The 14,390-nt window shown below is 37.5% G+C and overlaps 1 protein-coding gene across 3 annotated transcripts; it reads left to right on the forward strand.

Moving 5' to 3' along the window:
* Positions 1 to 4,146: 4,146 nt before the first annotated feature.
* Positions 4,147 to 14,204, forward strand: tcirg1a (T cell immune regulator 1, ATPase H+ transporting V0 subunit a3a). 3 transcript variants are annotated; one of them, XM_043238597.1, is made up of 21 exons: positions 4,148 to 4,534; positions 5,420 to 5,542; positions 6,017 to 6,095; positions 6,241 to 6,389; positions 6,470 to 6,565; positions 6,643 to 6,704; positions 7,172 to 7,298; positions 7,379 to 7,461; positions 7,542 to 7,635; positions 8,412 to 8,624; positions 8,780 to 8,930; positions 9,050 to 9,189; positions 9,353 to 9,510; positions 10,546 to 10,636; positions 10,724 to 10,842; positions 10,937 to 11,150; positions 11,236 to 11,343; positions 11,843 to 11,929; positions 12,024 to 12,144; positions 12,351 to 12,522; positions 13,823 to 14,204. In XM_043238597.1, exons 2-21 carry the CDS (start codon positions 5,426 to 5,428, stop codon positions 13,905 to 13,907), a joined length of 2,466 nt encoding a protein of 821 aa, XP_043094532.1. In that variant the 5' UTR covers positions 4,148 to 4,534; positions 5,420 to 5,425; the 3' UTR covers positions 13,908 to 14,204. The 3 variants fall into 3 exon arrangements, with proteins under 3 accessions (XP_043094543.1, XP_043094532.1, XP_043094525.1); XM_043238590.1 differs by having other exon boundaries at positions 4,149 to 4,534; positions 11,837 to 11,929; XM_043238608.1 differs by lacking the exon at positions 13,823 to 14,204 and having other exon boundaries at positions 4,147 to 4,534; positions 11,837 to 11,929; positions 12,024 to 12,212; positions 12,351 to 12,473.
* The last annotated feature ends 186 nt before the right edge of the window (positions 14,205 to 14,390 follow it).

Below are 14,390 nucleotides of genomic sequence, written 5' to 3' on the forward strand. Positions count from 1 at the left end.
TTTTGTGTTCCCAGATAGTCATTTCTTCACTCTCATCAGCACTAACAAACACCAACCTCTTTGTCCTCTCAGGAAGATCCAGACTCAGCTGACGGCCATGGATTACGAGCTTTTGAGATGCTGCAGAAACTGACACTGAGAGAGAATTTCTCTTTAGAATGGCATTAGGAGATCATATGAACATGAAGTTAGCAATGCGTGGGCTGTGTATTCAAAATGTATGCATGATTCAGCTTGTCCCTTTATTCATGTGCATGTTCAGTACGGTTAATAAGCAAATGTTATAATACCTGCACAAACAGCAGTTGCAAGGAGGGTCCAAATACTCAGCATCTGTGTGAGAAAAGATCAGTAATGAAGACAGATTTATTAATACATCTACCTGATTGTGTTAAATAGATTACGTCAATATGCTTGTTTAAACATCTGAATAAATCAGAGGCCATATGCTTGCATTAATCAGAATACGGGGTCGTGTAAACACTTTAGAGTATTCCATGCACTAAAAGCACTGGTAAAAAGAAAGCCATTTGGGTTGATTTTAGCCCAACGGCTGACTGGGGGAAACATAAAATAAAAAAATACAATAAAAAAATACTGTGGAGACGGTGTAATACGTCTGTTGTTCAGATTTGATCATTTATTTCAATACCAGCAGTCCTAGAACACATATTTAGTTGATTTACTTTTTATAACTACAGTGAACACATACTTCTACTACAAAAAAAACAAACATGTACAAAAAAATATTACTTTGTGATTTAATAATTCATGGATCAGAGGGTTAAACTTATAATCGCATCATATGTGATACATGAATGCCTGTGGTCTAAAAATGATCAGTTTGATCAAAACTTTGTAGAAAAACCTGTTCCACACAATCTGTTACATGCCTTCTGTCGTCTAATGCATAGTTCATACTTTTTTGCAAGTAAAAGGGCTCCACCTTCATGGTAAGGTACTTCAGGGTGTAAATCTTTACTGATTGTTATATAGTCAACATATTTTATATTGTTAGTAATATTTCTTGACAAACATTTGAAGCGACTTAGCTTTACTTGATTATCAGTACACAGTATGGTTTTTCACAACATAAACATCAGGCTTTTGAGGAATTCTCTTAGTCATCATATCACACCACATTATGTTTTTTGTCCCCACAATAAAAACTACAGAGCATTGATCATAAAGCTAAACATTTAAAGATCATATTATTGGAAAATATAAAGTGACAGGTTACATTCATACATATTTATGTAATTTCATCATACTTTTCTGAACATAAAATCAAAAAAGTCTGCACCAGTTAGCAGATTATTGCCTATTTGAGCCTTTGAATTAAATTTGTCTGAAGTGAATGTGTTGTGTGAATATATTTATTATACGATACTAAACATTTTTTTTTTTTCAATTCAACAGCAATCCTATGCAAGTTATTCTCCCACAGTTCAGTTGCTATTCACGCTTTGTGCGATGTTTAGGAAACGTTTAAGTAAAGTACAGTTTTAGGGTGTAGCCTAATTAAAAAGCCCGGACAGAAGATGTTTTTACAAGGCTAATGGCTAATGCCTGGTCTCTACTGAAGGGCGTTAGATCAAATGATTGGGCCAGATCCTCGGTGTCATCATCTATGAAATAGTTAGATTTAGTTATGATGTTAGATTTAGATGCCGATAAACCAGTAAACGAACAAAGAAAAACAACAACAGGGTATAATTTAAATGAAAAAGGTCATACGAGACGCAAATATCACGTTAGATGCTAATGTGTTTGTCTGTGCGCTTTTAAGATGTTCGTTTCATTGCAACAATGTTTTGAATAAAACAAAATCCAAAAAGCAATGGGGAATGTTTATCAACTAGTATAATGTTCAACACCTTCAACAGAAAATATCTTAGGCGCGTGTTAAAATAGAACGGCGCGCGCGTTAACAAAACGCTCGCGCGCCCGTCTTACATGCAAAGATTAATTACTTTTATTCTAAAGCGAAAGGGGAAACCCCAAATTATTGGAATTTGAGACAACATCGTTTACAGAAAAAACAACTACTTTGCATAAGAAAAACGAGCTTTAAGTCACGCAATGCTTACTTTGGGTTATTTTCGCAGTTTTATCAGGAGAGGATATTCCACACACGACAAGATCTTAGCATACTCACGGTTTGATTTGTATGGTGTCTGTTTCGTGAGGTAAACCTTAGGTTTTAGCGTGTATCAGAGCTGTAAATGACTGTCGGTAGGAGTCTCCTGTGAGTCTGTGCAGCCCCCGATCTGCTCTGATACTAACACAAACCGCCCTGGGCACATTCCGCTCCTTTTGTCTTGTCCAACTTGAATGCAGTGGACTATAAATGCTGTTGCGAAGATTAATATGTGCCTAGGCTTGTGCTGAGTACATCAAAGAAGCAATACATATGACAATAAGGTTCATCCCTGCTTGTGAGAAATATGAAATAACAGTTGCTCCCTTAAGGTGTGGTGTGATATACTTGACATTTTGTCGGAAAGCACGTTTCACGCAAATATTTAGACCTCTGTTACCAACATGGCTTTAACGCGACAGTATGATGCTAAGTTAGGGATTTTAAAATAAATACGGAGTAACTGAGTCATCACAGAATTTAATTTATTTTATCCTTCAACCTTAATTCATATTCCCATATATATATATATATATATATATATATATATATATATATATATATATATATATATATAGAGAGAGAGAGAGAGAGAGAGAGAGAGAGAGAGAGAGAGAGAGAGAGAGAGAGAGAGAAAGAGAGAGAGAAAGGACTGGGATTGAACCATCTATTTATATTATTGCTCCAGCCTTCAGCTGTTCCTTCTATATTTCTGTAACAGCCAGGCAAAAGAAGGCATAACAGAGGATCACTCCATTCAGGCTAAGTTTAAAAAAACAACCGCAACAGGATACATATGTCAAGGGCGTGGCTAGAGGACCCCTCCCCTCCCAGCATGCATCTGTCTCGGTGCAGCGCTCGTGAGATCCTTGTGGGGGGGTTAAATGCATGGAGTTAAAAAAATAAAAACATAACGGTTAATGGACAATAGAATTAGTTGAGAATTTAGAGTAAAAATACAGAATTGTGAGCAATACAGAATTAATACAGAATTGTGCAAATTCATGGATTTATTGTTTGTTATACCCTAAAAAAACAGGCTTCTCCCCAGTCTTTGAAAGTACAAGCAGCTTCTGAGATTTCGCTGAATATTTAAACTTTGAATACTGTCTTGGGGACTTTGTGGACTCTGGCCCTGTTTAAAAAAAGGATCATTATTTGCCCATAAGTTGCAATTTAGTAGATTTAGTCATTTGGTAAATTGATGTTGCCATGCTGTCTTAACATAGCCTATATGGATTTCAAAACAACCTTTTTTATTTCACATAGACTAACTTTTAGTCAGAAACAGAAAAGTCAAAGGTCGTTCTACCTTGACAAATATTATCTGTCTCACTAAATGTTAAAGGTGTTTGTACCTAACTTTCACTTTTTACCTACCTGTGATCCTGAAGTCTGTAGTGCTGTATCGGTGTGGAGTGTTGTCTGTGGCAACTGAATGCAGGTAGTGAGACACGAGGCTTTTATTCACAGCACCAGAGATTACCAGTCAGCTCCTCTGAGGAACAGGTGACTAGAACACACCTATACACATCTTCCTCGTCGAGATGCTCTTAGCTAGATATTGAGCTTTGTCTTTGTCAAATTCTTGCTCTCAGTGGTGACTAACTGGGGCTCTACCTTTTCAAAAGGGACATGTTTCTACCTAAAGTGTCCATTTTAGTATTTAAAGGTATGTATTAGTTTTGTATTATAAAAATAACTTTAATTTAAAATGTAAATAAAGCCAAAAGTCTAGCTCTTCATACTCTCGCAGATCTGTCATCTCCTCACTTCCATTCCAACCATATTATCTTCATTCTTTATTTTACTTTCACACAGTATTTGATATTTTTAAACACTATAAATATATATCAAAATTGCAATTATTACATATTCATTTTTTTCACTTGACCTGTTATTTACCGTATCTTTCTCCAAAATACTGTAGAACTGGGGAAAAAATGCAGTGTCTGATGCCTTAGGAGCTAATTATGTACATCTAAATGGATTGTAATGATTTACTGCTTTGTGCTCGCATTCGCCATTGCAGATACGATTTGTTATGATCTCTTAATGTAATTGAAATTGTACAGATGAGGATTGCTTCTCTCGTAACCGCACTGACATTTGTCAAATCTATTAATTTCGCTATTTATTGAACTGTTGATCTGGCTTGATTGTTCCTACGGGGACCGCTTGCGTGTTATTTGAAGCTCTTCAGCAGCAGGTCTTAATTCAGTGGCCGAATCACACGCCAATGACTGGAGCTGTAGTAATGAGAGGCCATGAGCTCCGAGATCTGCTGTTTACATCGCGCGCCTTCAGAGCACCACCGACCACGAGATCCAATTGCGGATAGTTTTATTCCGCAACGATCACCTTGGATTTATACATCCTTGTCTCTCACACGCGGTAAGATCATTTTTAACGCGCGTTCGAAATGAATTAGCAGAACACAGCTCGCTGAAATAAATTCTAAACACCGCGAATATTATATGAAGCGAAGTGATTCAGAAGCAGCCGAATCGCGTTTGTTGAATTCACAGCGATGTCCCGTTTATGTCGGTGTTCCTGTTTTGTTTATGTTGCTACGCCATGCTGCTGCAGTAACGGGACATTGCCGCTATCATTAGGCTAAGTGCTCTCCTACAGACTCCATCAGTTCCCACGATTCCACATTTTCATATCAAATGTTCACTTTAAGTGCTTTTTCCCCCCATGCACTGTGCTGAAAGTCAGTTGATGTGCCTCCGTGTAGCTTTGTGGTAAATGCCAGAAAATGCCTTTGCGGTAGTACTGCTTAATATTGTTTATAAACGTGTAACTGTTTGATTTCTTTGCTTATTAGGGTTTTGTAGTATTTAGTATAAGTTTAATATCATTAATAAATAATAATGCCATTCTGATATTTCTGTAAAATGTATAAATGACCGATCAGAAATGCCTTAGCTCAGATGAGTTTAAGATGACTTTAATTGAGATTCTGCTGCTCTTTCATGACTTTATTCGTCACATGAGCATGAGTGAATCCCCTGTGAAATGTCAATTAGATTACCAACTAACCGCTATCACATGCAAACCATCAGTGTAACCCTCATGCATCAAAACTAGAACAAACACAAGCTCTCCTATTAGACAAATATCCTCATGCACAGAATGACCATTAGTGTCATTATTGTAACACTGTAAACAACAATAATAAGCCCAAGAAACGCACCAAATAAGCACACTTTTAATTTGTAATGCCACGTTGTACTGTTTTGTCGAGGTCTGATATTTGAGCACATTATATTTCAGGCTATCATGGGATGTCTTTTCCGAAGTGAGGAGATGTGTCTGGTCCAGCTCTTCCTCCAGGCAGGTTCATCTTACAACTGTGTCAGTGAGCTCGGGGAGCTGGGCTTAGTCGAATTCAGAGATGTGAGTTTTGAGGGATACACTACTTTTCAGCAGCTTAGGGTCAGTGAGATTCATTCAGCTAGGGCGCATTAAATGAATTAAAAATGAGATGTAATAATTTTACACTGTTTACGACAGTGTAAAATGAAAGTATCCTGAAAAACATATCGCAGTTATAATGTATGCACAATAATTTTAAGCAGCAAATGTTTTTAACATTAAGAGTAATAATGAAAGCAAAATCCTCACAGGAATACATGACAACTACAAATAGAAATATGTTCAAATATAAAATATTATATTACAGTTCAATGCAGTATTTTTATGTATTTAATAATAATAAAAACACGAGCCTTTTGGGGGGGAAAAAAAACCTTAAAAATCTTATTTACCAAGCAAATGGCTTACATTAAAAATTGTGCTCATATCCTGCCATCACATTTACAATCTGCCTTGCTCTTTCTCCCTCTTTTCTCTTTTAAACCATCTTCTCAGCTGAACCCTAACGTGAATGCCTTTCAAAGGAAGTTTGTTTCAGAAGTGAGAAGATGCGAGGAGCTAGAGAAAACCTTCAGTATGTCTCTATCCAGTCCTTCAATGACAAGCTACCTCTACAGAAAGCATTATATAGTTATTTTAGTCACTTAACATGCATCAGTTCAATTCATATCATAATCTCTGTGCACACCCTCATGTTTTACTCTGCCTCCATTCCTCAGAGTATCTGGAGCAAGAGATCAGCCGTTCTCTCTATCCTCCTCTGAAAGGGCCTTTACCTACATCCACACCAATCCCATCAGCCCCACAGCCTAGAGAGCTGCTCTCTATTGAGGAGGAGAGCGAGAGACTGGCCAGAGAACTCAGAGAGGTGAGATGAGAAAGGAGAAGTAGGCTGAAAGAAGGATATGATGTAGTGTAAGTGGTGATATTGACCCAGTTTACCTATAGGTATCAAGGAACAGGGACAGTCTACGTAACCAGCTGACCCAGCTCAGTCAGTACAGAGGGGTCCTGAAGCAGAGCATTTTACTACCAACCTCACAGGTAAAAATCCGGCTCTTAGCATGCTTACCTTCATGTCTCTCAGATATCTACTAGTACTTCTCATCATGTTCCTCAAGGTTCCACCTCCAACTCTTGAGAACACAGCACTATTGGACAGCAGGCAAGATATACGTTTGAGGTGAGGTCATTATCCATCTAAAAGAGAGTGTGATGAACATTTAATATTCTAAAGAACTTTTTTCCATTCTGAAGTATCTTTTGAATTGGATGTTTTTTTAACAAATATAATGAGTTATAAGTAATGTTTTGCAGGAGGCAACTGCAAAACATTACTTTATTTTATTGGTTACAGTACAAAGCAGTTAATGCAAAAAAAACTTTGTCTTTTGGCAAAAACACATATATTTATGCATATATATATAATGTATACACCCCTTTCAAGTGTCCTTCACATGTAATGCTTACTCCTCGGACTTCCCTTTATACCACATTTTGTCAAAAAATTCATGTCCAGTTGGCACAGAGTTCTATAGAAATGACTGAAATTCACACAAAATTGCACAGAGCAGCGGTAAGCACAGCCGGTAGTTGAAGTTGAAGTGTTAATTTCTGTTCAAAACTATGCTCTTGACTTCTTTCCTGCAGTTTTGTCACCGGCGTGGTCCATCCGTGGAAGGTTCCAGCATTCGAGAGGCTGCTGTGGAGGGCCTGTCGTGGTTACATCATCGTAGACTTCTGGGAGATGGAGGAAAGACTGGAAGTGCCAGACACAGTGAGGGAATTACTTTTAACTGAATCACAAAACTCATTCGGGTGAAATTGGCCATGTACATATGTTTTTCTTTCTCACAGGGAGAGATGATTCAGTGGACTGTCTTTGTGATCTCTTTTTGGGGAGAGCAGATTGGACAGAAAGTGAAGAAGATCTGTGATTGGTACCTTTTTAGCTTAATTGAATTTAATTGTAGTTTGCTATAGTACACTTTCATGATCTCACATCTCTCTCTTTTCATAGTTTCCACACACACACTTTTGTGTATCCAGAGGGTTTGGAGGAGAGAGAAGGAGTACTTCAGGGGCTGGAAAGCAGGATAGTAGACATCAAAATGGTGACTGGAATGTTCCTTTTATTACACAATGACACTCGCTTTGAAATAAGAAGAAAAGGTTTTTAGGTATTGCAGAATCACCTAAATTGTATATATTTCATTGCATTCAATGAATAATAACAAGTGGTACTTCTTTAAGGAATGACTACAACACAGAAAGTATGCGACTCATTCTACTTTTGTAATCTGATGCAATTCCAAGTGAGATGGGTATTTAAGGAGAAAAAACAACCTAAATATACACAAATATATACTATCATTCAAAAGTTTGGAGTTTGTATGGTTTAGTTGTGTTTTTGTAGCAAGGACACTTTAAATAGTTCAAAAGTGACAGTTAAAATTAACATTTTACAAAATATTTGATTTCAAATATGTGCTTTTTTTACTTGCTATTGTCACCAAATCCTGAAAAAGACTGTTTGCAACCTTGATAATAATAATAATAAATGCAGCAAATTAGCATATTAGAATGATTTCTGAAGGATCACGTGACATCGAATACTGGAGTAATCATGCTGAAAACAGTTTTTTCAAAAAACAAGTTATAATTTAAAACATTCAATTATTAACGTTTAACGGTTAATGTTTAAGTTGTAAGACTATTTCACAGTATTATCTTTTTACTGTATGTTTGACTAAACGTGTCTCCCCAACTTTTGAACAGTAATATATAATATTAAAATGTGCGTTGATGAATTGTGCACAGAATATTTAGTAAATTATGTGAAAGAAAAATGGAATAAAATGTGTTTAACTATCCTCTCGTCTGGGTGCAGGTGCTGTCTCAGACGGAGCAGTATATGCAGCAGCTGCTGTCTCGCTGTGTGTGTCAGATGGCGCAGTGGAAGATACGTGTGCAGAAGTGTAAAGCTGTGCAGATGGTGCTCAACCTCTGCAACCCTTCAGTCACAGAGAAGTGTCTCATCGCTGAGGCCTGGTGCCCCGTGGCCAAGCTGCCCCTGCTTCAGAGCGCTCTGATAGAAGGAACGGTGAGATAAGACTATTTAATGAACTCTTTCACACAAAATGCATCATAGGGGGCGAGGGCTTTAAATGCTGCAGTTGACCTATTTTCTCATTTACAGCTGGATTCAGGGCAGGGAATTCTGCAGTAGATAATTTTTTTGTCTTTCCTGTTTCTCAGAGGAAGAGCGGTAGCAGCGTGGACTCCTTCTACAACCGTCTCCCTGCACCGACATCTCCTCCAACACTCTTTAACACCAACACATTCACTTCAAGCTTCCAGAACATTGTGGATGCTTATGGTGTGGCCAGTTACAGAGAGGTTAACCCGGGTAACTCTCACACACAGTCACATGGAAGCAAGGCACAAGTTAGTTTAGATTGGGATAAGCAGCCCATGGAAGATATGGAAACCCCCTGAGTAAATGTCTTGTGTTCGTTCCCCTCTCAGCTGTGTACACCATTATTACTTTTCCCTTCCTGTTTGCGGTGATGTTCGGAGATGTTGGTCACGGTTTGCTCATGACATTGGCTGCTCTTTGGATGATTCTGGAAGAAAGAGACCCTAAGATGAGGAACAACGCCAATGAGGTTACTTTCAATGTCAATAATATAAAGTTCAAAAGCATTTTTTATGAATACAATATTTCTTTGAAATAATCATTTTTGCACAGCAGTGTATCTGTCTGTGTTCTCTCCATGACTTACAAAAATGTCCTTTAGGTTTGTTATAGAATTTTATACTTTCTTTTAGATTTGGCGTATGCTGTTTGGTGGGAGATATCTAATCCTTCTGATGGGGTTGTTCTCTATCTATACTGGGGCTGTTTATAATGAGTGCTTCAGTAAAGGATTCAGTCCTCTTTCTTCTGGCTGGCACCTCAAACCCATGATGCAGCACTACAACTGGAGGTACATACACACTATTACATCCAGGGCAAAGATTAACCAGAAGGAAGATTTTAACTTAAAGATTTAACTGTTCTAATGACAACTATATATTTACATTAGCAGTAAAACAGCTTTTTAAAAAATAATTACTCTTATTAAAACTTTTCTCACCCTTGTGTCATTTATGTGTCAAAGATGTATTTAAGATTGGTCCATGCAACCAAAACTTTAATGCTTTTAAAAAAGTTCTTAATGTTACAGTATTAAGAGCATTAATACATAAAGGTCAAAGTTTATATATGAATAAATGCTTAAATTACACTAAAATAAAAGTTTATTATGGTTCTTCAGACAACTTAGATTAAACCACTCAATTAATATGAATTATTATACATTTTTTGAAGCATCAATGTTTTGGTTGCATAGAGTTTCAGTGGAACAAAAGATATCACAGATGAACTAAAGTGGGTTTGGAATGACATTGTCATAAGTAAATGATGACAAAATATATGTGTTTATATAGAAAACTGCAAATACATATTTTCTTTTGTACACAAGTGACTCAAACAACCCTTTAGGTCCTTCTGCCTAGCTGCTGGATGAAACGGTCAAGGTGTTTAAGGTGTTTGACAAATATTCGCAGACAAAATGCATTTCACTCATCCAAATGCACACACACAGCAGTGGGTATTGAACACACACTATGAACAAGCATTTGGAGCAGTGGGCAGCCATTTCGGGGCCTGCTGCCTTGCTCAAGGGCCTAATGAGCGTGGAAGTGGAATTTCTTGCCAGTCCTGAAACTCAAACACACAAACGTCAGGTTATAAGTCTGACTCTAACCATTAGGCCACAACTGCACTATAGTCACTTCAGTAGGAATATGGGAAATTACATGTGATGGTTAAAGATGAGCCTAAACAGGTTTAACAGTGGGCTCAAGCTGGACAACATTGGCCATGTTGCCATTTACTCTGTTAAACCTATTACCGATTCACAACGTTGGATCTCATTTTACACTCACACTCACTTATGTCTTCTTCTGGTCTGGTTCAGTGATGAAACTTTGAGGAGCAACCAGTACCTCACTTTGGACCCGAACGTAAGTGGAGTATTCCAGGGACCATATCCATTCGGCATTGACCCGGTAACCAGGACTTTAAGCAAATCACCTTTGTGTGTCTAGCTCACTCTGAGGTTTTGATTTGACTGTATCTCATTCCCTGGTCCTTAGATCTGGAGCCTAGCCAATAACCACCTCACCTTCCTCAACTCCTATAAGATGAAGATGTCAGTCATCGTCGGAGTCATCCATATGACTTTTGGAGTTTGCTTGTCTTTCTTCAACTACATGTGAGTCATAAAGTAAGATTCAATTTTGTTTGCATTGATTTGCTCCATATCTCTGATCTGTTATGTGGGCTTTTTCTTGGTATTTTTTCCTCAGGTACTCTGGGGATGTGAGCAGCATGATCCTGGTGCTGATTCCTGAGCTAGTGTTCATGCTGTGTCTTTTTGGGTACCTTGTCTTCATGGTGGTGTATAAATGGATAGCGTTTGGACCTAAGGATTCAGACCGCGCTCCCAGCATCCTTATACACTTCATTGACATGTTCATGTTTGCCGAGAACCCAGACAACCCACCACTTTATACAGGACAGGTGTGAGACATTCATTCTGATTGTTTGAACTGTGCTATAGTTTTCAGCCATGACTAAAGCATACATGTCGTCTCACTGTCTTCAGATGATAGTGCAGAGAGTATTAGTGCTCTCGGCACTGCTGGCAGTTCCAGTGCTGTTACTGGGAAAACCACTTTTCCTGTATTCGAGGCACAGGAACAACAGGAGAGTGGTAAGTGTGGGTGAAATTAGGCTGTTCTGGCATCTTTGCTTAAAAATAAACGAATAAATAAAAATATATTTTAAAAAGTTTCTTATGCTCACCAAAGCTGCATTTTTTGAATAAAAAGTGATTACTCTATAGGGAAACTTTCACCATTTTGACTTATTGCAAGGCTTTAACTTAAAAAAGACAGGCATAGGAAGACATTTTCAAGCTAAATGAAACAGAGCACGAAATATATGTGAATATTATTGATGGAGAAATATGAATCAATGTTATGTTTTAAAATATATATAAAATAGAAAACTGCAATAATATTTCACTCTGCTGCTGTTTTCGCTGTTTTAATCAAATAAATGCAGGTTTGGTGAGCGTAAGACACTTTTTTCAAAAATCTACATAGGACATTTGCATATTCCAGAGTGACCAGATGATGCCCTTACCAATAAGGGAATGTGGCTCTTATTGTGTCTGATTGAAAGGTGTTGACCCTGCTTCTCAGTTACAGGACGAGCAGTGTCCCCTAGTCACAGACACCAGCTCTATAAACGCTCAGCTAGGAGACCAAGAGGGAGGACAGGGAACTGAGGATCAGGTGAGAGAGACAAAAGATTAAGACACATTTCACGAATAAAGCTCAGCATTAGAAGAGTCAAGAAAAATTGTGGTGTGCTTTTGAACCTTTACAGGAGTTTGATTGCACTGAGGTTTTTATGCACCAGGCGATCCACACCATAGAGTACTGCCTGGGCTGCATCTCGAACACCGCCTCGTACCTTCGACTTTGGGCCCTCAGCCTCGCGCATGCACGTATGCAAACACTCGCAAGCATCCACGAGTATTGCATGTTCACTTATTCACCTTAATTTTTCATGCAAGTGAGTTTAGCCATGAATATGTGAGGCTAGTATTAGTGCTTACTGCACTTTGTTAAGCCGCACACATTTACATAAAAAATACATCTGCATTGCAAAATAAGGTGGATGCTTAATTAGTTCTGTATTTGCGTGCATTAGAGCTGTCTGAGGTCCTCTGGGTGATGGTGATGAGAATTTCGCTCTCGTGGCAAGGCTATGTGGGATCTGTGGTTCTGTCAGTCATCTTCTCTGTCTTCGCCATGCTCACTGTCTCTGTCCTGCTGGTGATGGAGGGGCTGTCAGCCTTCCTGCATGCTCTACGTCTGCACTGGTGAGAAAATCACATAAAATAAACCAACTTGCGCAGTGGTTGTCAATCAGGGATCCACAAGTAAGATTTAGTTACTTTATCTTAATTAAAATTACAAAAAAAAAAAGTCAAGATTCACAACAATAAACTTACTTTTAAACACATAAAGTGTTTTTGTCTGTGGGCCTTGGTGTAAAAAATTCTGACTTTATAACTCGCAGTTGTGAGTTTATATCTCATAATTCAGAAAAAAAGTCCGAATTGTGAGAAAAAAAGTTGCAATAAACTTTTTAATAAAATTTTTTTATTCAGGGCTTCTATAGTTTGGTGACTGTTAGGACACGTTAAATGAAATTAAACGGAGAATGCTTTTAAAATTACAATTCTGTTCCTTTACTTCAAATGAATGGCAAATTGGAACTATAATTTGAATTTGATTTAAAGAAATTGAAAATCAAAGACATTCACATTACAAATACTAGCAAATTTTAACTAGAAAAAGCTGAATTTGAGATGTACATTGTAAGGCTCGACACCCTTATTTGAAAAAAGTGTCATATATTTGAAGGCTTTGTAAGGTTTGTTGATCCAGGGTAGAAAGCCACTGAATTTATTAGAATTGCAATTCACCAAATCCACTGGTGCTTGGTTAACTTGATAACTCCAATTCAAACTTCTCCAAAATGCATAAAATTCTTCAGTTCTGAATTTTGTCAAACCGTGTCTACTCCAAAATAATACTGAATCACTGAAAAAAGCAAACACTTATTGTATGGTAAAAACCATTAAGTGTAAATGCATAGTAATTAGTGTATTGAACATTACTTAGAACACAAACAGAATTCTTATGAACCATCATAAAAATAACCACGTTTTGCCCAAAGGAGTCCCATAAGTAAACATTAAACGACATTAAACAAGGCAACAACACAGGAATCATAGTTATGTATTTATTACGTCAAATGGAGGACAGGGTCTAGTGTGGTTGCTTTTTTGTTTATTTGATAGAGACTAACCACTCTGTCTCTCTTATTGTCAATCACTGTCACACACTGCCAAACCACCACAACCCTGCAGGGGGGTCTTGAAAATTAATGTATTTAAAAAACATCCAGTTCTAATAAGTCCGTAAAGTACTATATCTAAATGGATAACGTACACTACGTCTCATTTGGAAATTCATTTAAATATACATTATGAAGCTGATCTATGAAGAATCCAGTTGTGTGGAGTTTGGCACCTTTGCTATATTTAACATTAAGGTGTGTGTGAAACTCGCTCTTAATGAAGATTAAAATTTTTTTTTTCTAATTTGATGCAGGGTGGAGTTTCAAAACAAATTCTACAGCGGAACTGGATACAAGTTCAACCCCTTTTCCTTTGCATCAATTCAGCATCTAGAGTAAATGTAAATATATTCTGTGAAAATGTTTTATACTTCATTTTAAAGCTGGATGAGTTAACCCCTGGGTGATTCATTACATTGGAGGGTTTTTTTCACCCTGAAATGAAAATTCTGTCATTAACTCGCCCTCGTTTTGTTTCAAACCTGGATGACTTGGCTCTGTGAAAAACAAACGGAGATGTTTCGAAGAGGAGGTCCTCGCTGCAGAGCCAATGGACAGAGATCGATGATCTTAAATGCTGAGCACAATGTATGATTTACAAAAATGCAGAATACTAATAAAGGCTTTTGTAACTCAGAGTTTGAAAATATATGTATTCTTTATGATCACGGTTCTTTACAACCCCTTTACCGCGTTTTATTTTTTTTTGCCTTAATGCAAACGATCTCTGTAGCCCATGTACCTTCAGAATAACAAATGCGCTCTTACCTGAAAGGTGATATTGAGGCATTTAAAAGATTTGTATATAGGAACAAATAAGAA

Source organism: Puntigrus tetrazona, chromosome 1 (genome assembly GCF_018831695.1).
Source record: "Puntigrus tetrazona isolate hp1 chromosome 1, ASM1883169v1, whole genome shotgun sequence".
Classification (NCBI taxonomy): domain Eukaryota; kingdom Metazoa; phylum Chordata; class Actinopteri; order Cypriniformes; family Cyprinidae; genus Puntigrus; species Puntigrus tetrazona.